General features: G+C 33.8%; 1 protein-coding gene and 1 long non-coding RNA gene across 2 annotated transcripts; both read left to right on the top strand.

Moving 5' to 3' along the window:
* Window positions 1–1011: 1011 nt before the first annotated feature.
* On the top strand, window positions 1012–26994 carry LOC128243996 (uncharacterized). The gene is made up of 12 exons (XM_052962012.1): window positions 1012–1071; window positions 2214–2281; window positions 2755–2830; window positions 3770–3822; window positions 4120–4251; window positions 20619–20694; window positions 21233–21333; window positions 22604–22747; window positions 23467–23592; window positions 23763–23922; window positions 24683–24770; window positions 25484–26994. The coding sequence occupies exons 1-12, from the start codon at window positions 1012–1014 to the stop codon at window positions 25651–25653; spliced, it is 1254 nt and encodes a 417-aa protein (XP_052817972.1). The 3' UTR covers window positions 25654–26994.
* Window positions 5307–15240, top strand: LOC128242720 (uncharacterized). Its single transcript, XR_008262682.1, has 3 exons — window positions 5307–5446; window positions 12415–12814; window positions 14988–15240. It is a non-coding gene; the product is annotated as an uncharacterized LOC128242720 (long non-coding RNA).
* Window positions 26995–27587: the final 593 nt, after the last annotated feature.

The following is a 27587-nucleotide window of genomic DNA, read 5'->3' as shown; positions in this document are numbered from 1 at the left end:
TTATTATATGTCTTCTACCAAACATTACTTGTTGAATCCCAAGAAAGCTAGTATTTTGTTTTAAATCACATCTGGAGACTGTAATTAGTTAAATGCAATATGATGCAGGCAAGAAAAGTATATTTTGTAAGTTTTGTTAACGTATGTCTATAAATGTGTGTTTAAGGACCTATGTAAGGCTACCAAACTTGCCGAAGAGCTCCACAACATCCTTTCAGAATGTCTTGGAAGGTAAGTTCTCCAATTTTCGTTTCACCTGCTAAGTCTGGATAACAGTCTTTGTCAGTGGTGTCAAACGTTTGTGTTTGATCTCTAACGTTAGTTTGTTGAAAAGCTTGTTAAAACGATGCAACCATTTTGCGGAAATTTTGTGAACATATAGTGATAATAATAAAGCAGTTTTTGCGTATCTGTTTGATTGAAGATAATATTTTGAGGTATCTGGTTGCCCTGGTGGCATTATCTATTTTGAAATGGCAATGTTTTACAAAGACTTTAAACTTGGCCATACCTTTACGAAATGAAATACATATTTTGTGACATTGTTTCCAAGTGAGCTGCAGAGTTAGTTGATCCAATCAATGAAGTAGACAATGAGGTAGATTATCTTTCATAAATACCTATGTACATCATGTGTATTTCAGTTTAAGCACAACTCAGGAGTCAGTTGCAAAAGAAGGACTTGTGAGCTTGGTTAAGATGGTGGGCAGGGTAACACAGCCGGAAATCCACAAAACCATCTTTGAGTGTCTACTGTGTTATGTCAAAGCGGGTGACAGGTAATCCATTGTTGATTGCATACAGAGTACATAAAACAATGTATGAATTGTACTTGCTATTGTGCCTGTTAGCTGACAACATGCACTTATGAATGCGTACAATATAACTTTTAAGCAGTTGGATAAGAGCATTGTAGTTTTTCCAAAAATATATCTTGTCTCCGGGAATATTTAGAAATTAGTGTTAGATTGTTTCTAAACTGTTCAATCAATATCTTCATTCTATTGTAGAATGTGTGACATCCTTTTGGAAGAGAACATTGTTCAACTTTCAACTTATTGCCTGGAAATGGTGAGGTTTCATTATTTTTGTTTGATTATCACCTTACTCTACAGCAAAATAGTACCATGAGAAAATAGTACTTTCAATTTCAAATTTCATGTTAAACTACTGCTATGGCGATTTGTAATGTTTGAAAATCGGACTCCATTTGCTATCGAAAAGCGAAATCTAATCGGACCAAGTATTTCAATTTTCTATCGGACAATAATCAAAAGTTTAGGAATACATTCTTTATATGCTATAGTCATGCTTTATGCAACAGTAAGTAAATTTCCATAACCTTTGTCTGTCTATTAAAAAATAGCACAAAAACACATACTTCATGAAAATAATTGCAAATCAAAATTGAAAAAAGATGCACACCACGTTAAGAAAGTTATCTTAGCATGTTATCCATGTAAAAGCATATTAAATATTTGTTATCCAGTTTTACATTCAATAACCTGTTATATTGAAGATTTCATTAAAATATATTAATATCATAATACTTCACAAAAAAAGTAAATTTGTTTATAATGAACCATACCAAAAAAGGTTTGAAAAACAGAATGCATCGAAGCAGGATGCCCGATAATTGTAGTTAAGACCAGACCCACTACACTATAGAGACAGATTATTGAAGTTTTATGAAATATGTTAAATACAATTCGAATTTTGGGAGTGTTTGTTAGTTTTCTAAGCAAAATTTGTTACGTTAACCGATTTTGTGTAAGAGAGTGGCATCCCTTGTTAAAATGAACACATCAAGATTTTCTATTGTACTCGATACTCGTTTCATTACAAGTGATTTATTTTCATGCAGAACCTGTATAAATAATGGCAATATGCTCACAAAACTTGAACACATCAAAGCAAAATGTGTTATTCATTAAAAATGTATTGGTAATATGTATATACAACTTCAGAATGCGTTTTTTAATTTCATCAAAATCGCTTTTGCCACTGACGTTGATCTTTGAAATAGAAATGGAATTATAATTTTAGCTCATTCACCCATTTTCCCCTTGAAAATCTGTAAAAGAAAAAAATAATTTGATGTGTCCACAGCAAAACTACATGTATACTATTGTACAAATTCATTTTTTGAAGAAGTATAGAATTTGATTTTAAAAACTGCAATGACTAATCACTATGCTGTTGTTTATTTCCAGAATTCTTGTTCAATTCACCAGCGCCAGGCTGCAGACTTTATCACCCAGGCTGCTAATATCTCAGTCAGGTAATATATGAAACCTAGAACTTGTGTAATTTCTAGGTGAAAAGTATCATCTCTGATACTTATTTCAAATTCACGTTATTCACCCTTTCTACATGACATTGTATTTTCTGCCTATAATGATGTTTGATATTATCATATTTATTAAATTGAAAGGGTCGGTGTAGTTTTTTCATGTGCAAATATCTAATTATCAATGTAAGTTGGTTGTGGACAAAATTCGAAATTTTGTGCATGATAGGTCTCTAGAAGATTCCAGAATTTCATTTCTCTGCGTCTCTGTGACCGGAGTTCCGAAAAAACCCACCTGTCCGGCTTTATGACCACATACCAAATTCAAATGTGACCAGGACGGGATTTTTACCCGGGTCACCTAGGTTGGAAGCCAGTGAACCTTTTCTACTTCAGCCTATATGTTTAATCTGTTTCAGCATACATGTGTTAACATAACATATTTTGTTTATCTTTTGCTTCAGACTGCAGGAAGCCTTTAGAGGTCAGGACTCAACTGATGTTCTATTTGAACTACTGGAATCCACCATGTGTCAGCAGGTTTGAAAATAAAGAAGCAGTATCATTAGATGTGCTAACAAGGGTCTATAAACAATCAAAACTTTAAACAAAATTGTTCATTATTGGTCAACCAATTGTCTTGTTTTGTGCCATATGGGAAGCTGTTTTAGATACATTCAATCCGAACACTAGTTAAAAGTAGTAGAATTGATTTTTTTTAATTTAAAAAGCTAGCATTATGATATTAGTTGCTCTTGTCATTTGATGTTTACATTGTTTTCACCGAATATGGTTGCTGTACAACGAGTTGAATACTGGAGCAAACATATAACATATTATATCAAAATTACGGGCTTTACTTGTCACAACAAGCACAACATTCATTACATTGTATGAAGTTCAAAATGTCTAGTTAATTTTATTAGTCTCCTATATTCATTATTTGTCACAAAACTTTGCATTATTGTACCATGTGAGTCGCATATTTTCATCTTTATTTGATATCAACTTGTGCACGCTTGTTACATATAAGTCAGGGATGGAATTTTACGGTTGCTAATTTCAAAACGCAAGTAGAATAAAAAAAATGCGAGCAGAAATTCCTGGCACTCGAATATTTTTACCAATGTGAAGCAAATCGACGTATTGGCTCAAAACTGTCCTTTTCTCTTTTAAAACTCCTTTAAGGTAGTTTATAAAACAACAATAATGTGACCGCGTGTAGAGGCTTGTCGCTGTATTCAAATGATAAACAGTTGTACATAATGCAACAATATATCAAATTATTGATTTGTCAACTTACTGGAAGTAAAACAACCTTTAAATAATTGCTAGAGGAACCCACCATTTCTGCTTGTTGTAAAAATGGCACTAGCAAACTGGCAAAATAATTAAACTAGATCCCTGTAAGTCTCATATTTCCATTTGTTTTATATGTCATCACCATGCACACATCTGTATGAAGCCATATATTTACAGGTGCAGGGAGCTGTGTGCCAGGCGTTTGCTTCTCTGACCTCAGGATCAGACGGGTAAAGTTCATTGCTTTTAGATTAAGACATGATTATATTTTCAAAGAGTTAAATAACACCTTTCTTTAACAACAGTTGGTGGGTTCCATATCCAACGCTATCCTTGCTGTTTTTGTGAAAGCTTACTTTATCCTGCTTAATTATTGGTCAGTACATGATTGAAAATATTTTGCAGGAGTTCTTGCTTGAAACGTTTGTACATGTGCCGCCTTGAAATACACAAATTACTGTTAGTGTTGATGTTTTAGTTTTTGTTGATTCAATTAACTGGAACATAATGAAATTTTACATTCACAGACTGTTTAAGTACCTGATGTACCCAGGACATGGCCTTGTTCAAAAGGTTGTCTCGTTCCTGTCGAAGGCTTCAGATCACTCAGTTTCTGAAGGAGTTCTGTCTCTTATTGCAGCTCTTAGTCAACATGATAGGTTAGCAAACTATTCTTGTTCTTCTATGGGAAATTAATAAAACTTATGGGCTAACAAGAGTTTCTTTTTTAAAGTTTTAGTTAAAACGACCTCCAATTTGTGTTTGCAAATCCTAGATTTCGCAAACTCAAGTACCCTTTAAATACGGTGTAATCGAATACTGGCCTATACTTTAGTTAGAAGGCTTCATTAAGGTATGATTTTGGTGTTTTTTGTTTGCGAAATGTTTTTGGAAATTTGTCTAATTGACCCGCCAACTTCGGGCCCCAGCGGGGTTTTCGCAGAAAAACACGGGGTTTTTCACTATCCCGCGGGATTTTTCTCCCGTTTTTCAAAAGCTGGGGAAAAATCCCGCGGGGTTTCAATTATACACGATTCAAGTTATTTTAGCTCAAAACAACATCTTATATCAAAAGGAGCATTATGCTTTGACACCGGAAGTGAAATAACGCGAAACAAAAAAAACCCGCTTTTCAGTACGGGTTTTTTCTCCTGCGGGATAAAACTCTAAGATTTTACCGATAATGCAAAATCCGTAAAAACCCCACTTCTAAGCTAGTATATTATTGTTATGATGTTAATTATCACTTGTTTAAGGATTTTGAAATACTTGCTTTTTATTTAAAGAACAATAGAAATTTTATGAATGTTTTTTTACGGGAGAAAAACCCAGCAAAACCTGTTTTGACTATTTATGATTTAAACGTGATTATTGCGTTTCATTTAAAGCAAAAACGAATGTTACTACATATGTATCTTATATGTTTAATATAACAACCATGTTAGTTATGTAAATGATATTGTTAAAGGTAATTTAACTAATTTCGAAACTTATGAAATAGTGTAATGTAACCTTTTTAAAAAAAAATCTTCCTTTTTTAACCGTCTTTAAAAATACTGCAGGAATGAAAATTATACGTGACGTTAAAGAGTTGTAACGTTAAAAAGATGATCTTGCTTAAAATTGTTTAATTATTGGTACTTGAATCTGACTTTAAACCGGTTTAACACAAACATACAATTACAATAATCAATACCAGGGTACATGTATCATGCTGGAAAATTACGAATGTGTCAGACGAATTATTTGGTTTTCATAGAAGATAAACAAAATCATCGAGCTTTGCAGAACGATGAATCAGAATGACTGAATGACACTAATTTTTTCCAAATGGATATATCCCTAACTTCCATGGTAAGTCATATATATTTTATTCTATTGCATTTTTGTGTGGCTTGTTGAATATGTATCAGCTAAGAACACAGGTAGATCTACTTGACACAAACAATTTTAATAAGAATATCTTAATACACTTATCCCATATATAAGGCGATTATTGATTATGTGACTTGCACCTGTGGCTAAGGTTATGCACCAGTCAGTTGAAACCGCCCCCCCCAGTCCAGGAAATGGCAGGGACTTTGACTTTCGGTCCAGCTAAGCCCGGGCAAATGCCCATTTTCCCCAGCTATCCCCGGTATACACCCAGTCTCGGGTAATCACGGCCTCCCCAGTTCCGGAGAATAGAGGGGACTTTGACTTTCTGTCCAGCCAAGCCCGGGTAAAATCCTTGTCCTACAGGGACGAATTGCCGGTAAAATCCCTGCCAAATGATCCCGTACCCCAAGGACCCTAGGTAAGGCCTCCGGTAATCACAGCCTTCCCAGGTCCGGAGAAAAGCGGGGACTTTGGCTTTCTGTCAAGCCAAGCCCAGGTAAAATCCTTGTCCTGCGGGGACAAACTGCCGATAAAATCCCTGCCAAATGATCCCGTACCCCAAGTAGTCCAAATAATTGTACGTTGACAGATTTTTTTATGATTTTTGATATGGCAAATCCTTAATGTACAAATTGTTTTGTACCAAAAGTGGGTAGTTGTTCCGGGTTAAAGCATATTGCGTCCATTAAATATCATAAAAACAAGTAATATTACCAGATTATGTTATTTTATATTAGTTCCGTACACAAAAAATAAGTATCCAACGAATAATTATGAGTTTGACGGTCTATCTCGAAGCTTGTCGGATGTGGCCTACTTATTACGATTGTGTCGAGTTGTTCCGTTTGGCATAATTGTTGTCTGTGTCAGTCAACTTTCATTTTATTGGAAAGGTAAATGTGTTTTAATGCATTTAATGCTTGTTTTGTGCAAAATAACTTCTTTTACATGTATGGTAAATTATGAATATAAACCTTTATGATCAATTTCAACCATAAAATACTGCACTTAATACAATTTCAATATTTTTCAAACACCTCTGGTTTTTACACAAACCCGTTTAGACATTAGGGATTGGGATAACACGTCTATTATTTTAGACTTGTACCCCAAGGACCCTAGGTAAGGCCTCTGGTATTCATGGCCTCCCCACTCTCCTAAAAAAACGGTGAGAAAAAACAACATTATTATTAAAAGTATTTATTCTTTTCATGAAAGTCTTTTGCCTGTAATTGCGCATTCAACATCCTAATGCAATATAATCTGTCATGATCTGCCCCCAGATTTCAGATTTAGTAAGCTTCTTATGACACAGACAACAGTTTTGCCTATATATGATCTGCAGGTTGGCGCATGATTATTATATATTAATGGCATATTTAGCTGACTGCAGTGGTCAAAATTGACACCAGCCCAAATTTTATTTAGCAGGGCTTGATATAAAAATTAATGCCAAGGCCTAAAAAAAATAATTGTTTGGTTAGGGTTACATCCTTAAAAAAAATAGGTAGGGTAGGTAGGCTTTTTATTTTTTTTTATTTATTTTTTTTATTAGGTTTTATATAAGAATATAATTTTCATCATTGGAGAATGGTGTTAAAGCTATCTTCTGTGCAAGCATTTAAGGTTTAAACTTAATATTAAAAAGCAATTAAAAAAAAAACGAATTTTTTTTTTTTTTTTTTTAGTTTTTCATTTTTTTTAAACTGACTATAAAAACGGTAGGGTCGGCGCCTATTCCGAAGGTAGGGTCGGGTAACCCGAACCAAATGTATTTTTTTTTTAGGCCCAAGCATTAGTGTTAGAAGTCGGGCTTGTACCTTCAAAAGTCTAATTGGATGACTGACTGAGTATGTGCATGTTTTGACATATTTTTGTTACTGTTTGGACTTTCTGGTAGCATAGTTGTGCTTGTTAGATGTAAATTCTTCCCTCAGAAAAAATGTATCCATGGTGTGTGTTTTTCCATGTAAATGTCATTATAACTATAACTATAGTATATGTCACTGTTATATTGGTCTAAATAACTGTTTCAAAGATGTGATTACTTTCAATGTACCTGTCCTCAGAATTATTAATTTGTAAGTTGTATACATGAATGTAATGTCTGTTCGTGAATAGCTGTTCCCATGGGGTGTATCTCTTCATTGTACTAAATGTCCTTATAACTCTTACTATAGTATATGTCAGTGTAATGTTCGTCCTTGAATAACTGACCCCATGGCACGTGTTTGTAATGTACCATACATTTTAGAATGACTATTATGATTATTACTATATATTGAAAGTCAAATGTAATGTCCGTCCCTGAATAAATGTCACTATAGTGTCATTTTTTGCTATAAAGTACATTTTAGAATAACTATTTATACTATATTGTATGTAATTGTAATGCTTGTCCCTGAATAACTGTCCCCATGGTGAGATTCTTTGTAGGTACATTTGAGAATACCAATTTCTGGAGTGTGTGTCAATGTTATGTCCGTCCCTGAATAACTGTCACCATTGGGTGTGCCATTACAATGTACATGTCAGAATTACTATTACTATAGTATAATGTCATTTAGTCAATGTATGTTTGTCCCTGAATAACTGTCCCAATGGTTCAATTCTATGTAAAGTAAATGTCAGGATAATTATTAGTATATGGTTATTGTCAAGTGTGATGTCTGTCCATAAATAAGTCTCCTCATGGTGTGTGTCTTTGCAATGTTCATGTAAGAATAACTATAACTATAGTGTGTGTCAATTAAGTCTAGTCAATGTAACATCCGTCCCTGAATAACTCAGTCCTCATGGCGCTTGTCTTAAAATGTTAATATGTCAAAATAACTAGTACTTATAAAAGTGTATACATCAATGTAATGTCCGTCCCTGAATAACTGTCCCCATGGCATTTGTTGTTACAATGATAATGGCAGAATAACTATTCCTATAATGTATGTCAATGAAATGTCTATCCCTGAAATCCCTGTCCCCATGGTGTGTGTCTTTACAATTTTCATATCAGAATAACTATTTTTATAGTGTATGTCAATGTAATGTCCGTCCCTAATATTAACTGTCCCCATGGGGTATGTCTTTGCAATGTTCATAAATTTCAGAATAACTTTTTCTATATAGTGTATGTCAATTTAGTGTGACAGGCCCTGATTAACTTTCCCCATAGTGTGTGTCTTTGCAATGTTCATTTCAGAATTACTATTTCTATAGTGGTGTCAATGTAATGTCCGTCCCTGATTAACTGTCCCCATGTAGGGATTCTATGTAAAGTACACATCAGGATAATTAATTACTGCATTGTATATCAGTGTTATGTCTGTCCCTAATTAAGTCACCCTAAGGGTGTCTGGTGTGTGTCTTTGCAATGTTCATGTCTGAAATACTATTAGTATAGTGTATGTAAATGTAATGTCCGTCCCAGAGTAACTGTCACCATATAGCGATTCTGTGTAAAGTACATGTCAGGATAACTAATTACTATATAATTGTATGCCAATGTTATATCCCTAAATAAGTCTCCCCATGGATGCACCAGTCAATTGTATCAACGCTCCCCCCCCCACACCCAGGTCCGGGGGTATACCGGGGATAGCCGGAGAAAAGGGCCGTGTTTTTACTTTCCAGGTGGTCCCGCAGGGCCGGGTGACCGTGGTGGTTTTGTCATAGGGCCAAATTAAGCCAAGATTGGGCCTTATATATAGAGTCTCTGGGGTGCGGGGGCATTTGGCCGGGGTTTAACCATCAGTTCGTCCCCGCAGGGCGGGGATTTTACCCGGGGTCGGCTGGACCGAAAGTCAAAGTCCCGGCTATTCCCCGGACCTGGGGGGGGGCTGTGGTTACAATTGACTGGTGAATTATAATGTCAGTCCCTAAATAAGTCTTCCCATTGGCGTGACTGTCATGGTAATGTACATGTACCGGTAATTATTACTTTAGTATATTATTTTAAAACTAACAGTAGGATGTCAAAATGACTTAATTAATTACACCATGATAAATGATAATATATCATGAGTGGATGGTACTCTGAAATTGCAGAGCTTAATATTATTTTTTTTAGTTGAAAGATTTTACTATTGTTAAAGTGACTGGTCAATAAACAGAATTTATGATGAAATGGGTTTCATTTTCCTACATGCCTTGGCGAAACAAAATAATCCGCTGAGTTCTCTCCATTCCTTGAAGCTGTCAAATAAGTTCACATTTGGATTATATATATCTTAAATATATATGTCTAATGTCTACACTCATGCACAATATTTTGCTAAGAATTGGGCGCAAGTCCGCTAACGCGTTCACAGGGGGTACTTTGAATGACTGGGGAATAGCACAGTAGCGCCCCTAGTGTGCCTCCTTGTTTTCAGTTCCTACTGAAAGATTACTGTTGGTCAGCCTTAGAGTATTTGAGGTTGGCTGATGTAGTTTTTTCAACAGTCAGAGACTTCTGTTCAGGATTTCCACTCCTTTATTCTAAGAATAGTGTTCCTTTTAAATCAGTGATAACAAATAACACAATTGCAATTGCAAATCCAGTATGATTTAAGTCTATTTCATGTATAGTTATATGAATTTTTCATATGTGGCAGGTCTATTTTAGAAGTCTTTTGTTTATAATTGTCTCTGTGGCTGCATTTATGCCACTCTGATCCTGTTGTTGTTGAGATAATGAAGATAAAATTCTCTATTAACAAAAAGTCCACAATTAGAAAATAGTAGGAGAGAACATAATTAAACTTTTCCAAAAAAAAAAAATCTTAATCAAGATATGGAAAGGGCCCTTATAATAACCTAATTAAACTTAAAATTAAAAACAAAAAGTAAGACTTGTTAATTACTCTAAAATCTAGGTGTTAGATGACATTAAAGATGCACTCTCACAGATATATATACCATTTTGACAACTTTTTTTTGTTTGTCTTGGAAAGAGCAAATTTCTGCCTAGATATCTGCAAATAAATTTATGATTGCTGACAAAATCAGATCGTAGATTTTCACATTTTTCTGTTTGAAAAATTGATGTTTTTTAAGGAAAATGCATATTATATCATTTTTGGATTTTTTGTTAGTAGTTTTATTTATATAACTGGTTCCATGGATTTTTGCAAAAATTGGCTGGTTCCAAGGCAAACAATAAAAAGTTGTCAAAACGTTCAATCTGTGAGAGTGCAGCTTTAAGTGCACTGTACAAAGAAAGCTGGTAAAAATAATGAATAAACACTTAAAGCAAAATTATGTTTAAACTGGGACCAATAATATGTTATCTTACTCCCAGGTTTAAACAATTGCATATAATAACAATAATTATAGTTTTGTCTGGCTTTTCTTACACAAATAGAAACTAATTTTTTAATCAAACAAAAGACATTAAAACTGCATATCCAGAATATCCTTGAAATAATATCAAAATGCCAAAATAAAATGTACCAAAAAAACACAAAAAAACATCTGAATTAAATAACAATTAGCCACTTTAGCAAAATGGAGAATAATACATTTAAGATATTCACATAAAATTCACCTCAATTTTTCCTTTCCATATGATTATATATATTTCTTATTTTTTTCCCTCTTTGCTATTAGCCTATAAATCAACATGACCATAAGCAATTATTTTAATCAATTCTGTGAAATGCTATGAAATTGAAGTTCAATTCTAAATTGCCAGTCATGTATCTCTTCCAATATTATAAGGATTTATATTTTAAGCATAATTAAGGAACATGTATTTTGATCAATTAAAGTGCATAACTGCAGATTATGTTTATTATCTTAAATAAATTATAAGCCTATTCATAATCATATTTATAGCACCATTTTCAGAATAATGATTGTCACATTAACCAGGCTTTCCCTGTATAAAACTGTCATTCATAAAGAACATTAAAAGGCAATTTTAACTCAGCCAATCAGATGTCAAAAACAGTGAAAGGGGCAATGTCAAGTCCAGTGAAAGGGGCGGAGCTAAGATAAATACTGACAAGAAATGTAGATGGATCTTACCAACTGAGGAACTATTTTGCTTTTCCTCATTTGCTTGTAATAAAAATTAAACTTTTACATTGATACAAATTTATCAATATATTATTGAATATAAAAGTGAATTATAAAAGCAAAATAATGACACCAAACATGACACATCTTGCATAAAGATTAGCATTTTGATAAACTTCCTGGAATTGTTATAATCAAAATACCTTGCACCAATATATCAAATCCTACTCCCACACAATGCAATGTAATAAAGTAAAAATATATACAGTATGCAGCAAAACCCCAAAAAAGGGTAGATAGGTAGGCATTACTTTTTTTTGACGACCATAATTCTTTAGCAAACTGACCTGTATCAGGGTATTATTTTAGGTCTCTGAAAAAACGCCAAAAAAAAATAGGAAGAAAAAAATAAATTCAGATGGGTGTAAACAAAGATTTGTATAGGCCTTATTATGTCCATGTTATCATATCAGTGATCAAAATAATCACAAGCCCACAAGCCCTGCAAATGTAAAGTTCTTTCTTGGCTGTCAGGGGCCCAGGGCCCACTTCTACTCTTGATTTATGGTAGGTTCTGTTGAAAGTGTTTGAAGCAAAATACTAGTTTAAAAATATTGGCTTTGAAGGTCTCCATAGTAACACTTCTAAACCTAACAAATGGAGTGAATTAGGGGGTTAATTGGGGGTAATAAAACACATCTTGATAGTGACAATTTAAGTTTTAATCTTTCAAGTGGTGGTTCAACTAAGGAGGGATAATATATATATATATATATATATATATATATATATATATATATATATATATATATATATATATATTCTGTAACATTCTAAACTTTAGCATAAAATGTTAACTTAAATTTAATAAGAAAAAATATAATTAATATGTGAAACTTTTTTGTCATTTAAAAAAACTTGTCACAGCTTCACATTCTCTTATTTTTAAGGCCTTCGACATATTTGAGTGGGATCCTGAAACAACCTCTGACACAACAACTTAATTTACAAGAACAACCCTGCGTATAAGAACTACAATACTTCTGACAAAAACAAACAAAAGCAACTCCAGATTTATGAACAACTCTGATTACTAGAACATGAACACCAACCCCATCTTCAAGAACAACAACTTCAACCCCAGAACATCAACACTTCCTGCAGGGACAACTACAAAAACATCGGCTTCAAGAACAAATTCATCCTAAACACAAACATCAGCAACAACAGCTACCCGAATAAAACTACTCGAACTACAAGAACACCAGCAACATACTCTTTAAGAACACCAGCATCATCATCTTCTTCTAGACTTGCAAATGCAACAAACACCAAAGACAAAGTTGAATGGTATGTATATATGAATGCAAAGTTTTGACATACACATGTATAAGATATAGTTATTTGTCTTATTCCATAAATATGACCTACTCATTAGAACATCATTGATTAAATTATGTAATTGAATAAAACTAAACAATCAATTTGCTATCATGGAAATAGTTCTTTAAGTCAATGAGCATATGACTTTTTTTATTGTCTTTTTATTTTGTTAATGTCTCAAAAAACATTATTGAAGTATTCAACAATATATTTTGAATAGACTTTTTTTATTGAAGATTATGTTCATGCAACATAACCTACTTTATTTGTGTGCAATGTAGCCATAAACTTAAAGGGACTAGACACCAGGTTGGCAAGTACAGTATTTCTTCAAAATAAGCCTAGAACTGTCGATGTGATCATTTAGAAGGCTGATAATACAAAAGGGTTATTAGTACTGTGTTTTGATCCGGGAGGTAACGTATTTAACTTGAGTGGATTTTTGCAGATTCGGATTTCACAAGGCACAAGCCTCCCGGATCAAAACGCCACACTAATAACCCTTTTATTATATATACATTACTAATTTACTTGTTACATCACTTAAAAGCCACATGTTTTCATAATAAATGTCATTTTAAAGGGTCTGTCTCACAGATGATGAAATAGCGAAAAAAACAAATTGTCGAAAAATGACATAAACTTGGCATCGATGTGTACAATGCATTGAAACGTACTAATTGAAGTACCACATAGTTTACAATTTATTTAAGTTATTAGCAGTTACTTAGTATTTTTCCATTAAAAAAGATTACTGGGTATGTGTTCAAGGTAGATTTCATTCAATCATGCGTGATTGGCTAGAAGGTGTTATCACGTGAAGTTGGACTTCAATTTTTGCGACGCGGGTTTGACCCGTTCTCCGACACAATCTTTTTTTTTTACATTTTGGTACTTTTTTTACAATTATGACATCAAAGCGTAACACATTCTATTAGATAATTGCCCTGAGATTCGTTACAGAAAAAACTTTTTTGTGCAAATCTGTGACACAGTCCCATTAAGGACACATTATTTTGTTTTATGACATCATTTTAACATCACGCAATGACACTTGTAAAGTTGTTATGACGTGACGTCACAAGAGTTGAAAACGGCTGTAGTGCACTAGAGTGGAATAAAGACTACTGTATTTTGCGATATGTATTACGTGTGGATAAATGATGGGTATATAATAAATAATTTTACATGATTGAAATAAACAGAGCAATCATTTGACTATCTCATTTGGGTTTCATTGTGTAAAAATAGTGAATTAAGTTTTCCAAGTTTATATTATATCCATTTATGAATACAGATAAATATACTGATGCTTTTTTTAAACTTACTGGGATATTATATGTGGTAAACACACCCCAGAAAGTTTCATATCGACAATATGTGCAAAAGCTGTGAAATTATGTGTCTTAAGCAATGTTATATAGCTATTAAAGTAAGATTAAAAGTTATACACTAGTATATCAATTGTATGTAAGTTTTTGACAGTTATCTATTTTTTTTGCCATTGTATCATCTGGTGTCTAGTCCCTTTAATAAACTCTGTTAAATTCATACATTATTGAAAAAAATGACAAGCAGCAATTGTCATCACTTGATTGTTATCCTTGCCTTGGGGTTAAGTTTTGCGTTCAGGTCAGTTACATGAAAACTATCAAAGTTGTCACTTTGAAACTTGGGGAACTTGTACATCTTATACCCTTCTTCACATTATACCCTAAAGATATTGAGTCTCACCTGTTTTTAGGGTAAAAACGTGAATTTTGGTTGATTTTGAGAAATGGACACTAAGCTTCTTCATAGAAAATGAAAGGATTATGCCTTCAATATATCAAACTCATTTAGAAGGGAATGGGGAGGATGGGGGATATTTTAGTATTTGTGGACTATAGTCTAATTATTTTAAGTTTAATAAAATAATGTGCTTAGAAGGCGGCTTACAAGCAAACTATCAGAGCTATCACTTTTAAACATTGGAATATTCACTTTCAAATGTACAATATGAAATAAATTTACAATAAAAGGATATAATCAGACAAGCGTTCAGAACCCGCAGGTGGTGCTCTTGTCATATGCCAAATGTGCTGGTATAAACAAGTGCCATTTTTGTGTGAAATTAAAATTTTCCTTTCTAAAATTGCAGGCTAACTTCAATGGAGAGGACAGAGTAATGGCAAAAAGACGATCATTTTAAAGAGAGGAGGAAGAGGGATATGTAAAGAGTGTTCTGAGGCCAGGATATCAGCAGTGCGTTCAGTCAGGCGAGCGTTTACAAAACGCTCGCAAACGTTTTGTTTTGTATCTCTGTTGCAACGCAGCGCATATACGTTAAGCGGGAAACCAAACAGCAAACGTTCGCCGCAAACATCTTTCATCTTTACTGAACGCGTTGCAGATTCACGATGGGGGAGGGAGGGGGGGGGGAGCGGTTGAACAATTTTCGAGAATTATTGACATACATGTGTATAAATATATATATATATCATGGTAGGAACTGTTTGCCTTGTCAACTGTGACTTAAATATTTAGTTCTTCTGTCAGCCTGTGCTTATCTCAAATATTTAATGACATTTTTTTGGTTTGTTTGATAGACATGATAATTATATAACTATTAAATATAAATGGCAACAATTATAGATAAAACATTGTAACTCAGGTTAACTTTATAATAGATAATTAATTGTTTATATGCAATATATATTAAAGGATGCATATTTCTTTTATTCTTGAATCTATTTTTTGTGTGTTTTTTTTCATATATCGAAAATATTTTTCATGAATGTGGGTTTTTAATTCTTTGTCAGTCTCAGAAGAATGAAACAACTTGTGTTGAATTTATTTGCTAGACTGAAACTAGGCTGTTAATATTGGTCAGACTAATTGAATCAGAGAATAATATGTACAGCTAATTGGATTACTGACCAATAGAGTGAATTTAGTCAATGATGTATGACCCTAAGATTAAGATTGACTTAAAGCTGCACAATAGTGTCATAAGACTGCATACTTTCTTATTTAAGTTCAAGAAGTGATGTTGAATGCCATTACATTAATTTTCGAACAGAAATCTACAAATCTGCGATCTGATCTTTTGTCAGCAGTCTGATTTGCAAAAAAGAATGTAGAAATTTGCTCATTTAAGACAAAAAAAATAGAACAGCTGTCAAAACCGTAAATCTGTGAGTGTGCAGCTTATTTGCATTTTTTGAACTTATGTTTCTTCATTCTTTTTTTTCATTTTTAAAGTTATTATCAATTTAGATCTTAGAATATTGTTTTTATATTGATTTATAAATATATAACAGTATTATACTAATATCAAAGTAAATTTGTACTGACCAATTTTAAATGGACAGTTAAAGCTGTACACTCACAGATATACAATTTTTACAACTCTTATATTTTTGTCTTGGAAAAAGCACATTTTTGCGTAAATATCTGTAAACCAGTGATATAAAAAGATTGCTGCCAAAATATCAAATTGCGGACTTTCATATTTATGTTTGAAAATTAATGTTTTATTGCATAAGACATCAATTTTTGAACTGAAATATAAAGATCTACAATCTAATTTTTCAGCAGTCTTATTTAACTGTTTTCTATGGAATTTCGAAAACTATGGCTCCAAGACAAAAAATAAAAAAAATGTCAAACGTTCAATTTGTGAGAGTGCAGCTTTAATAAATGGTTAAATGTTGTTGTTTTTTAATTCTGATTTTTATAATAAGTTGATGATCGCCATGTATCATTGATAAAACATGTAAAAAAAAAAATCTTGTTTATTTTCCAACGCTGTTTTGCATTTAAATTTGCTGACATAATGCTCTCCAAAAACTTCTGAAATGTGGTTTTAAAATGTGTGTTCATCCTTTATTCAGCTAGTGGATGGAATTCATTAAACTACTGTATTCAGTACACCATGCAGCTCTTCCAATTGTTTGAATGCAATTATTTCACAGAATCTGATAATAGAGGGACCGGACTCAAGATTCTACATTGCAAGAAAAAGTGAAAATTGTCAAAATTTATCATCAAACTGTTATGTTTCAACAGTGTACAGTGCACTGAATCTTACTTATGTAATCATATAAGTCGAAATTAACTCACTTTGTCTACCATGTAAATCGAAGTAAATTTAGAAATAGCAATCATGTATTTATCTGTATATATGTTTATGTGACCTTTACATGCTTAAAGTAGATATGATAATACTAATAAACGGGAAAATCATTATGTGCTATTTTTTAAAGATTACTTGTCTCAGAGAGAGAGACAGTGATGAAATCTTTTAAACACATTAAATGATGTAATATCAGTCTCATAATAATTGGTATTGATTCGGCTAGGCTTGTTTTGAGGTAATATTGAATATCTTGTTTTTGGATCATCTGGTGTCCAAGTCCCTTTAATGTATGTCTGGGTGGGAATCAGCCACCGGGGTCAGCCACCGGGGCTGAGTAGGCGACAATGCTAGTGCATTGTCTATCATGGGTTTAATCCCCATATTGAACAGTCCCTTATCCATACTGTTTTACCAACCCTTTAACATTCAGTATAAAACATTGTGGACACAGGATATAGATTACAAAAGTATTACATTAGTATTAAATGGGTTGTGTCACTTGTGTGTGTGTCTATGGGGGAAAGATTTTTGTTAAGCAAAAAAAAAATTGTAGTCATTAATGGTATTTTTCCTAGACAATAAAATAATTATAGATAATTATTAAAGCTGCACTCTCACACATTGAACGTTTTGACAACTTCTTTACTTTTTGTCATGGAACCTGAAAGTGCATTCAAGACTGCTGACAAAAAATAGTCACAGATTTTTTCTTTATAAGTTAAAATTTTATGTTTCATGCATTTTTCTTGAACCGTAAGAAACGGTTTATAGAGATAAAAGATAAGTTTTCTGACTGAAATTTAAAAATCTACTATCATATATTTTGACAGCAGTCTTTAACCACTGGTTTCAAGATACCAATAATGGGTAATTCGAAGACAAAAAATAAAAAATCTGTTAAAACGGCAAAACTGTGAGAGTGCAGCTTTAAAATGTTAAGTGGCAGTGAAGGGGAGTGGGGTTTGGGGTTAGTTATCCATTATTATACCCCCCCAAAACAAAGTTTGGGGGGGGGGTATACTGGAATCGGGTTGTCCGTCTGTCTGTCTGTCTGTCCGTCTGTCCGTCCGTTGTTTTTTTGTCCGGGATTCATCTTTGTCGTTATTGAACAAATCTTTTTCAAACTTTCAAATATTAATGACCATGATGTAAACCTGTGCCTCCGTGGATTTGGTCAGAGTCGCATGATCCTGAGTGGAGTTGTGGCCCCTTAATGAGTTAAATTGGGCAAAATTAGCTTTGTCCAGGATTCTTCTTTGAAGCTATTGAGCAAATCTTTTTCAAACTTTCAAATATTAATGGCCGTGATGTAAACCTTTGCCTCCATGAATTTGGTGGGAGTCACATGATCCTGAGTGGAGTTGTGGCCCCTTAATGAGTTAAATTGGGTAAAATTAGTTTTGTTCGTCCTACTCCTTCGTCATTTTTGAATGAATCTTTTTCAAACTTTTAGCCATGGTGAGAACATTTGCCCCTGTGATTGTGGTTGGAATCACATGATCATGTCTCCAATTATGGCCCCTGAATAAGTTAAAATAGGCAAAAAGTATACAGCTTTGTCTAGCCTAATCCTTGGTCATTTTTTCTCATTTTTTCTCTAAATCTTTTTCAAACTTTCAGATGTCAATGACCATGATATGAACTGTTGAATATGTGATTTGGTGCACCTGTATTAATCAGAATGTTTGCATGGCCTTAAAAAGACCTTTAATTGATTTTGTCCTTAAAAAGACCATCAGAAGTCCTGAAGTTAGGTGCATACAGGCCTTAAATTTGTTACAATATTCGCTTTGGTGGCCTACTCCTTTGTCATTTTTCAATATATTTTTCTCAAACTTTCAGCTATCCATGACCATGATGTGAACCTTTGTATATGTGATTTTGTGCACCTGTATTATTTCCTTGGTACTCATGTGTGGGGGGGAGGTGGTGGGGGTGGGTAAACAGAAATCGGGTTGGCAGACTGTCAAATTCACCCGTCCACCTTCATTTTGGAATATCCTGTCAGGAGTCATGACCCCTTTATGGTGAAAATGAGAGAAACAGGTTTGTTATCTCCCCTGAGGTGGGTGGGAGTGGGGTAATATTCGCTTTGGTGGCCTACTCCTTTGTCATTTTTCATCATGACCCCTTTATGGTGAAAATGAGAGAAACAGGTTTGTTATCTCCCCTGAGGTGGGTGGGAGTGGGGTAATATTCGCTTTGGTGGCCTACTCCTTTGTCATTTTTCAATATATTTTTCTCAAACTTTCAGATATCCATGACCATGATGTGAACCTTTGTATATGTGATTTTAAACACCTGTATTATTTCCTTGGTACTCATGTGTGGGGGGGGTGGGGGGGGGGGGTAAACAGTGACCATTTTGTGATCTCTGCTGCAGTGCCATGGCAGTCCCTGATTCAGTAATAGGTATTCTAAATAAACTAAATAAATGTATTGCCTTGTGCTTTCTAATGATACCATAACTAAGGCCAGGGCAAACAACCTAGACAGGGAAGGGTTGGGGGGTATTCGTTAGCCTTTGGCTTACAGTTCTAGTTTAAACGAAATTATATATCACTTGGTAGTTCTTAAATGAAATTTTAAAGTCTTAAATGAAAGTGATCATGTAGACAATAAATAAACTGGAAGATCACTGATGGCTATAACGGCTGTTTATCGACGATGCCGACGGTTACAAACAACTAATTATTAAAATCTGATTGTTTTTTTTTATTAAAAACACATGTTAACTTAATATTATTGACTCAATATAAATATGTAAAACAACTTCACTTCCTTAACAACATCCAACTGCTGGAAATTGAAATGGCTTTTGTCGGTGTTTTTTTTTTGTTAAATAGCATTCCTGATTTTTGCTGGGTTTTTCTCCCGTAAAATATGCATTAAATTAATAGATTTCTCAAATGAAAGAAATGACTCTAGAATAGTCATTCAAATTAGTATTTACATTAAAGTAATGTATAAAATCTCAAAAACATAAAGCTTGAATTGATTTCTTTTTTTGCTAAAATGTAGGAATTTTATCCCGCAGGAGAAAAACCCCGTACTAAAAAGCGGGGTTTTTTTTGTTTCGCGTTATTTCACTTCCGGTGTCGAAGCATAATGTTTCTTTTGATATAAGATGTTGTTTTGAGCTAAAATAATTTGAATCGTGTATTATTAAAACCCCGCGGGAGTTTTCCCCAGCTCTTGAAAAACGGGAGAAAAATCCCGCGGGAGTGTGAAAACCCCCGTGTTTTTATGCAAAAACCCCGCTGGGGCCCGAAGTTGGTGAGTCAATTAGACAAACTTCCAAAAACATTTCGCAAACAAAAAACACCAAAATCACACCTTAATGAAGCCTTCTAACTAAATTATAGGTCAGTATTCGATTACAGCGTATTTAAAGGGTACTTGAGTTTGCGAAATCTAGGATTTGCAAACACAAATTGGAGGTCGTTTTAAATGGTGCTTTTTATTATGAAACTCTATAATCACACAGTTTTAAACCTTTTATTTTATAAGGCAGACTGTGTGTAATGAAAAAAAGTATTTTAGTCTGTAAGAAACAAATGTTATGTAAATGAGACAAGTATATTGATGTATATGCCTACTGTTCAAGAATTGTACTTCAACTTACAACTTTATTTTTGTCAAATATTGTAGTGGTCATGATGATTTCAAGAAAGAATCATTAATGGAAGCCATTGTTAAGAATCTCCAGAAAACTGATTGTCCTAAGGTAGGTATGTTTATTGTGAGAAACCTAAGGATTAAATTATCAAACTCTGTTATTATGTCAGACTATATATGATGATGATGATGATGATGTGGTAATTATGCATTACCTTTCTTTAATACATAATACTTGATATAGTTTTATATATATGCCAATAGTCTAAGTATTTATTAAAATATCTAAAAGCAGAAATAACACATGTTTATTCAAAGGTTTTTAGCTAATGTCTGTTTTTCGAAGAAAAAGGTCAAGGTCATAGGCTGGGCTGTACTTAGTGACTTAGGTGTGCAAAACATTAACTTTGGTAATAATTTAAGACTTCTTTAGATATTCAAAAGACTCTTGTTATCATGTTTCCGGTGACAATGCATGCATACATACATAGCATAACTTCGGCTTCAATGATTTTTTGGTCATGGCATTTCTTAGACGGGAAAAAAAAACACTCTTGTGGAATTTCCTAACAGCACAAACATTTTGCTTTAAGGAAACATAAACCTGAATTAAAGACTCAAATAAAATCCTATTAATTTAATTTCAGTGTATTGCGTTTTGTGTACAGCAATGTGACCATTTTGCCTCAACCCGTCGTAAACACAAGACCTTCCTCATAGAGCACCACATGATAACCATTCTCAACAGGTAAGGGTAACACGCATGCTGTAAACACAAGACATTCCTGAAAGAGCAAAATGTAACTCTCAACAGATCACGATACAACACCTAGTCAGAACTCAAGACATTTTTCTTCGAGCAGGATAATCATTCACAATAGTTAAAGGTGACATACCTTGTGTAATCGCAAGACCTTACTTCTTAGAGCACCACATGGTCATTACTTTGAACAGGTAAGGGTGACACACTTGGTGTGAACACAAAACTGCCCTCCTTATGTACCATATGGTCACCACTCCCAACAGGTCAGGATAACACACTCCCAACAGGTAAGGGTGACATACTTTGTATAAACACAAGACCCTCCGCTATAGCACCACGTGGTTACCACTCTGAACAGGTAAAGGTATCACACTTAGTGTAAACACAAGATATTCCTCCTAGAAGACATTTCTCCTAGATCATCACATAATCACCACTCTCAACAGATCAAGGTAACACACCTGGTTCGAATACAAGTCATTCCTCCTAGAGCACCACATAGGTGCCACTCTCAACAGATCAAGGTAACACACCTAGTTTGAATACAAGTCATTCCTCCTAGAGCACCACATAATCACCACTCTCAAAATGGTAAAGTAAACACATCTGACATAATTACTAGGCCTTCCTCATTGATCACCACATGATCACTATATGTATTCCCAGGAGGTTAGGGTGACACAAATAATGTAAACACACATGGCCTTCCTCATAAGGCACAATTTATCACTGCTCTTGTATGGTTAGGGTAGCATGCCTTGTGTTAACACAAGACCCTCCAACAAGATCACCACATGATTGCAAACCTCATGTTTGCACTGATCTCAGACAAAGGCCTGCCCTATATGACACAGCACCTGTATGTGTTGGCATACTTCCATAGACTTAAAATGTTTGTAGACCGACCATGATCTACCACCAGCTACAAGTAGTTTGGTATCCGCTCATATACTTCCCTTGATTTCAAATGCTAAGTATTTTTACATGATCTTAGATACGGAGCTACAACAAGCCACAAAGCAGCTATTAAGGGGCTCACATACTTCCATCGACTTTTAATGTCTATAAGTATATATTTCAAATGTTCTGCGACCAAGAGTTACCACCAGCCATAAAGCAGCTTCATCATTCAAACTTACCTTGATTTCAAATGTTGTTGTTGTTGTTGTTTTTCAGAGGATCTGCCACTAGTCACAAATCAACATTTTAAGTTCTTAAGACTTTAAATGACTTTGAATATGTGTATATTTTACAGAATCTTAGACCTAGAGATGCCTCCTGCAACAAAACAGCTTTGTAAAGACCTTAAGACTTCCCTTGATTTTAAGGTCCCTTCTGAGCCGATCAGAGGGCTTCTCTTGAAACCAGGAATGCAACATATGGGTCCTATGTCAGACAGGTATTGCTTTTCTTGTTTGACTTCTGGTAAAGACTCCGCTATTCTTTATAACTATCAATTTTGTTTTCAGTTTTAACCTTTAAAAAGTTTTTATGTAACGCAAAGTTACTTAGAGTTACCTGATATTCTTAATAACTACTTATTTTGTTTTCAGTTTTAATCTTTATTGATTTTTAGGATTTATTGATTAAGTTACCTTAAAAATCACAAACGATTATGACTTAAATTATATAGTAAATTCTTGAACTGCTTGAAATAATAAGCAAGGGATGTTGGTAATTATGGTTGTATATTTTTTAATTCAATATGGGTCTGTATTTGAATGTACCGATATATAGGTTTTTCAAGAGATAACTCTTAGGGTAAAATATGATTTTATTTTGAGCTTCTGCATCGAAATTCAGTGTGTAATTATAAAAGCAACCACTACGAGTCTCATTAACATAAACGCAAATTATAAGAGTAATTATCAATTTCAAGTATGCGGTCCAATTAAAATTAAAAGTTTTAGAGTCAATATTGCGAATTTATGTGGGCCATAATCATGATTTGTATTATGTTGGTCATTTCTGATGGGAATGTAAAATTGCCGAAAAACTGCTATGGTAATAATGGTGTATAAATTAAAAGAAGAGTGTTTTTGAGGATAGGATATGGTTAAAATTGTTACAATGAAATAATGTTTTGTTACGTGAAATTGATACCAGCTTGTTTTTCAGTTTGGTTGCTCCGGAGGTCCGCTGGAATCAAAACTCTTTCGTAATGTTGCTGGTGATAAAGGTGTGTGATGTCAACCCTGCAGCCCATGACCTTGTCACCTTCACTGAGGATACGGTCTCATTCAGGTGTGTTAAGGTCGTTTCTATAACTTGTTAGCACATTTTTGCTTGTAAATATCTACCTTCCGACTATATAACTTCTATTTCACTGACAGAACCATATACAGTGGCGTCAACTACAGCTTTAACTATCAACTATGTAACTAAGAGTGTTTCCACTTCCATTTCCCTGACAGGGCCCTATCCAGGGGTGTCAACTACGGGTTCACCTACCGGTTGTATGACCGAGTGTGTGTTGAAAAGTGTACGTGGCATGTTAAACAACGGGAGGTCCTTGTGTCACTCAAGAAACAGGAAAAGGGCATGTGGAGTCGACCTCTTCATGACAAGATCAAGGTTAGTGTGATACAAGGGTTAAACATTTTTGAAAGAAGTTTTTGCTTTCTTGTCAATACTGAATATGTCTTCTGCTGTCACTGTGAAGGTTCGTAGAATTTATTTTGGAAATCCATGCCCCTTCCTTGGAACACAACGCTTTAAGGGATTTATATAAATTAAAGCTTGATTTTTTTCAAGAAGATTTGAAAACGGATGTTTATAGCCCAAAGCCAAACTTATGTTTTGGTGTAACCTGGAAACCATTAAAGATAGCATTAATTTCATTCTAATGTTCATTTAGACAAAACTTTATTTTGAGTGACATGATCATGCTTAATAGGTTGAAATATATTTTGCGTTTTATCTGACTGGATGAAATAATCTTATGATTGAATTGAAAGATTGTTGCTTCTCAGATTTGTGCCGTGATTACATTATTTAGGATTAGTTTGAATTGTTTCAATATCATCTGCTATTAATTAATATTGAAAACATACGCTTAGAGGAATTTATACATAAACTTTAAGTGTGTGCAAGTGACTCAAATGTCGAAAAATCATATATTTCCATGAAAGTTTATTAACAAATGTTTAAACCACTATTTTACTCCTGCATACATATGTACAATAATAAGAAAAATGGTTATTTTCAGAGATATATCAATTTCATTTGAAAATTAGCCGAGCTTCCTATTAACAAATTACTTCTCCATGAAATAAAACTGATACCACCCTAATGCAAACAATAATATGTATGTATGTATTTGTATCCGCTTCAGCATGGAAATGTGGTGGCCGATTGCGAGCATATTATGGACAGCTCTGACTCAGAGGTGGAAGATGATCAGAGACCCTTCCTTCTTACAAGTAAAACACTGTTGTTCGGTTGCATTATTGTGCTGTTATTTTCTAATATTTCTAACAAATATAAATAAAGCCTTTTCTTTAGAAGAAATCCATGTATTGTTATTTTGGCTAATGCAAATCAGCTTTGCCCTTGTTGTATTGTAGGATATATGAACATATATGGAACCAACAATTAGTTTGATTTTTAGCTGTACTGTTTTCAAAGACAAAAGCCATTTTAGAAGGAATTCAGTTGAGGTAATTGTGATAGGCATGGTGTCGCGTTTTTTACAAACACTTGAACCTTTACAATGAATCATAAACTGTTCCAGGATGTTTAAATTAAGCACAGTTTACATATTGCCAGAAACATAACCATTGGTCTAATAATTGTAGAGTTTTGCAACATGTTCATCAGGAAAAACAGCAACAAACAAATTTAGGCGCTTGCTCCCAGTGCATTAGTTTTATTACGTCAGATAAATGTGTGTTTTTTTAATTAAATAATTGCCATTGGTTTGAACATTCTCATTTATCAATGTTTTGATAATGATAATGTTTTACGGAAAGCATTTTTGCTCTGGTGTACGATTAGTATTTTAATAGCCCTAAATAAAATTGTTTCGTCTATTAACATAAATATCAACCATGATGGATGGAATACTTTTGGTATAATGGATTTTTTTTTCTCTCCAGACATACATCTTATTAATGAAAAGTCTCTCCAATTACAGAGGGAAAGAAGAAAAAAGCCATGTTCCGAGGGATGAAGCAGTCAACAGTTCAGGTTGGAGAACCCGAGGATACGGAAACGGACACAAGCGACAGCCTCGAAAACATGGATGACTTTGATAACCGCACTGACTACGATTTTAACAGCATTGCCTACCAAAACCCAATTTAAAAAAATGAATGACTTTGACAAGTACACTGACGTCACAACCTAGCTGAGACTGAAAGTGATTGTGGATCGAGATTTGGTGGGAAAAACCAATGGCCAATCTGACAAATTGCCAAACAGGCATTATCACCAACTTCTCTGTGACAGAACGTGATTGTAAAGGTGGTTCGTATTGATTTACTCTAATGCTCCAACCATAGACGTTTTCATAAATGGGCCATCAATCTGATTTAAGGTTAAAGCAGGGAACATTATTTCCGCCAATGAGATGTTATAGTAATTTTTAAAACCATGCTCATAATGGCAATTGCCTCATGCGTGGCTAGTTCCATTGTTCTGGTAAAAAGGTTGAGTGGTAATCGTGCTATTCATAATTTCTTTGGTTGTAAAAGCATTAACCATAGTTAAGACTAATGCCTACTGCTTACATCTTTTGTGCTCGTTTGTTTATTTTCATGGTTTTGAAGTATTGAGTTTGCGTGCTAACAAAATTGCACTGATATTATATTATTGACCTTTCAAGATTATCAAATGAAACCTGAATAAGTGTTGCCAAAAACAATACCCACATGTACAGCAATGCCTTTAACTCTGGCTTTCACAATTTTATTTTATGTCCCCTTTTCGCCGTAAGTTTGTACAATGATCTGTAAAATCACAGGATAGCTTTGAAAATCATGTCGGTAATTGTTTTTGTGATAACTAACAAACAATGTTCGTTTTCAGGCAGTTGTTTTAGCCAGGTTTAGGAATAGGTATTTGAAAACTTTTTTCTTAGTAAATATTTTTCTCATCCTGTGGAGTTTTTTTTTCGTGGTCAATGATACACTGAAATGTTTGTACAATAGTGTTTTTTTCTCAACTGTAAATATTGTATTGGCCTGTGTCAGGTCCTAATCCTGAAGCGGGATCAAAAGGGACATAGTTGTTCTGAACATAAAAAATGTTTCGACATAATATCTGATCAAGTATATATCCTTGGAAGTGATCGCATCGCTTACCTATCGGGAATTCTCCGTCCTAAGTTGCAATTTTTTTGCAGGTGGCTAGGGGACCTCAGGACGCAAAATATTAAAGATCCTATTTATACAAATGAATAAACAATTGTATTGAGAAGTAAAGTAAATTATTTTACATTAACAATGCTTGAAACAAATATGCAATAAAAATGATGGAATCATTGACTCTAAAATCGAAACTGACACTTTTCTTTAACAATGAGCCCAGGATTTGTTCATCAACCTGTTTGAAGTTTTTTCTTGTCATTTTTCATAAAAAACGTAATTGATTTTCATTTTCATTTTTCTTTATACATTTTGCAACGGAATTGTTTTACGTTTTTATGTTATGTTACCCAACACAATAAGTGTAACATTGATTTTAATTTCTTGAATAAAAAACATGAATAATTATTTTTGTTTTATGTTCATTTTAGCTTGTGTGTTTCAGTTTTTCAAACACAAATAGTTAATGTGGCATGTATAACCCTTGTGTTGCCAGCAACAGTACACATCTCTGTAGCAGTGCCCCAGCTCTTGCTTAAATAAATGCAGAATCTAAATAGGCTACAATGAAACGAAACCATGTTTTCTATTTGAACAATCAGACTATTGTGACAACTTAAACTTTTGAGAGTCTTTGAAAATGTAAGCAGCGACTTAGACCTTTATATGTTACCTAACACTCTAAACATAATTTTCATATCTTGACGAACTTGTTACTTTAATATTAAATTTGATTTTCGACACTATGTATCATTTCTGACTGAACTTATTTAGCCGATTTATGGAAAGAAAATGTCACAAGAATTTAGTTACCAGCATTTGGTTAAAATTGTCCCCATCAATGCACAATATCCCACCATTTATCGTCCAAACTACCACAAAGACATTTCGTGGTACTTCTCCACGTGGTTTTGTTTAACAAGAAGTCCCCCC

Source organism: Mya arenaria, chromosome 8 (assembly GCF_026914265.1).
Source record: "Mya arenaria isolate MELC-2E11 chromosome 8, ASM2691426v1".
Taxonomy (NCBI): Eukaryota; Metazoa; Mollusca; class Bivalvia; order Myida; family Myidae; genus Mya; species Mya arenaria.
Note: the sequence above shows the minus strand (reverse complement) of the source record. Positions and strands in the feature narration are given on the sequence as shown.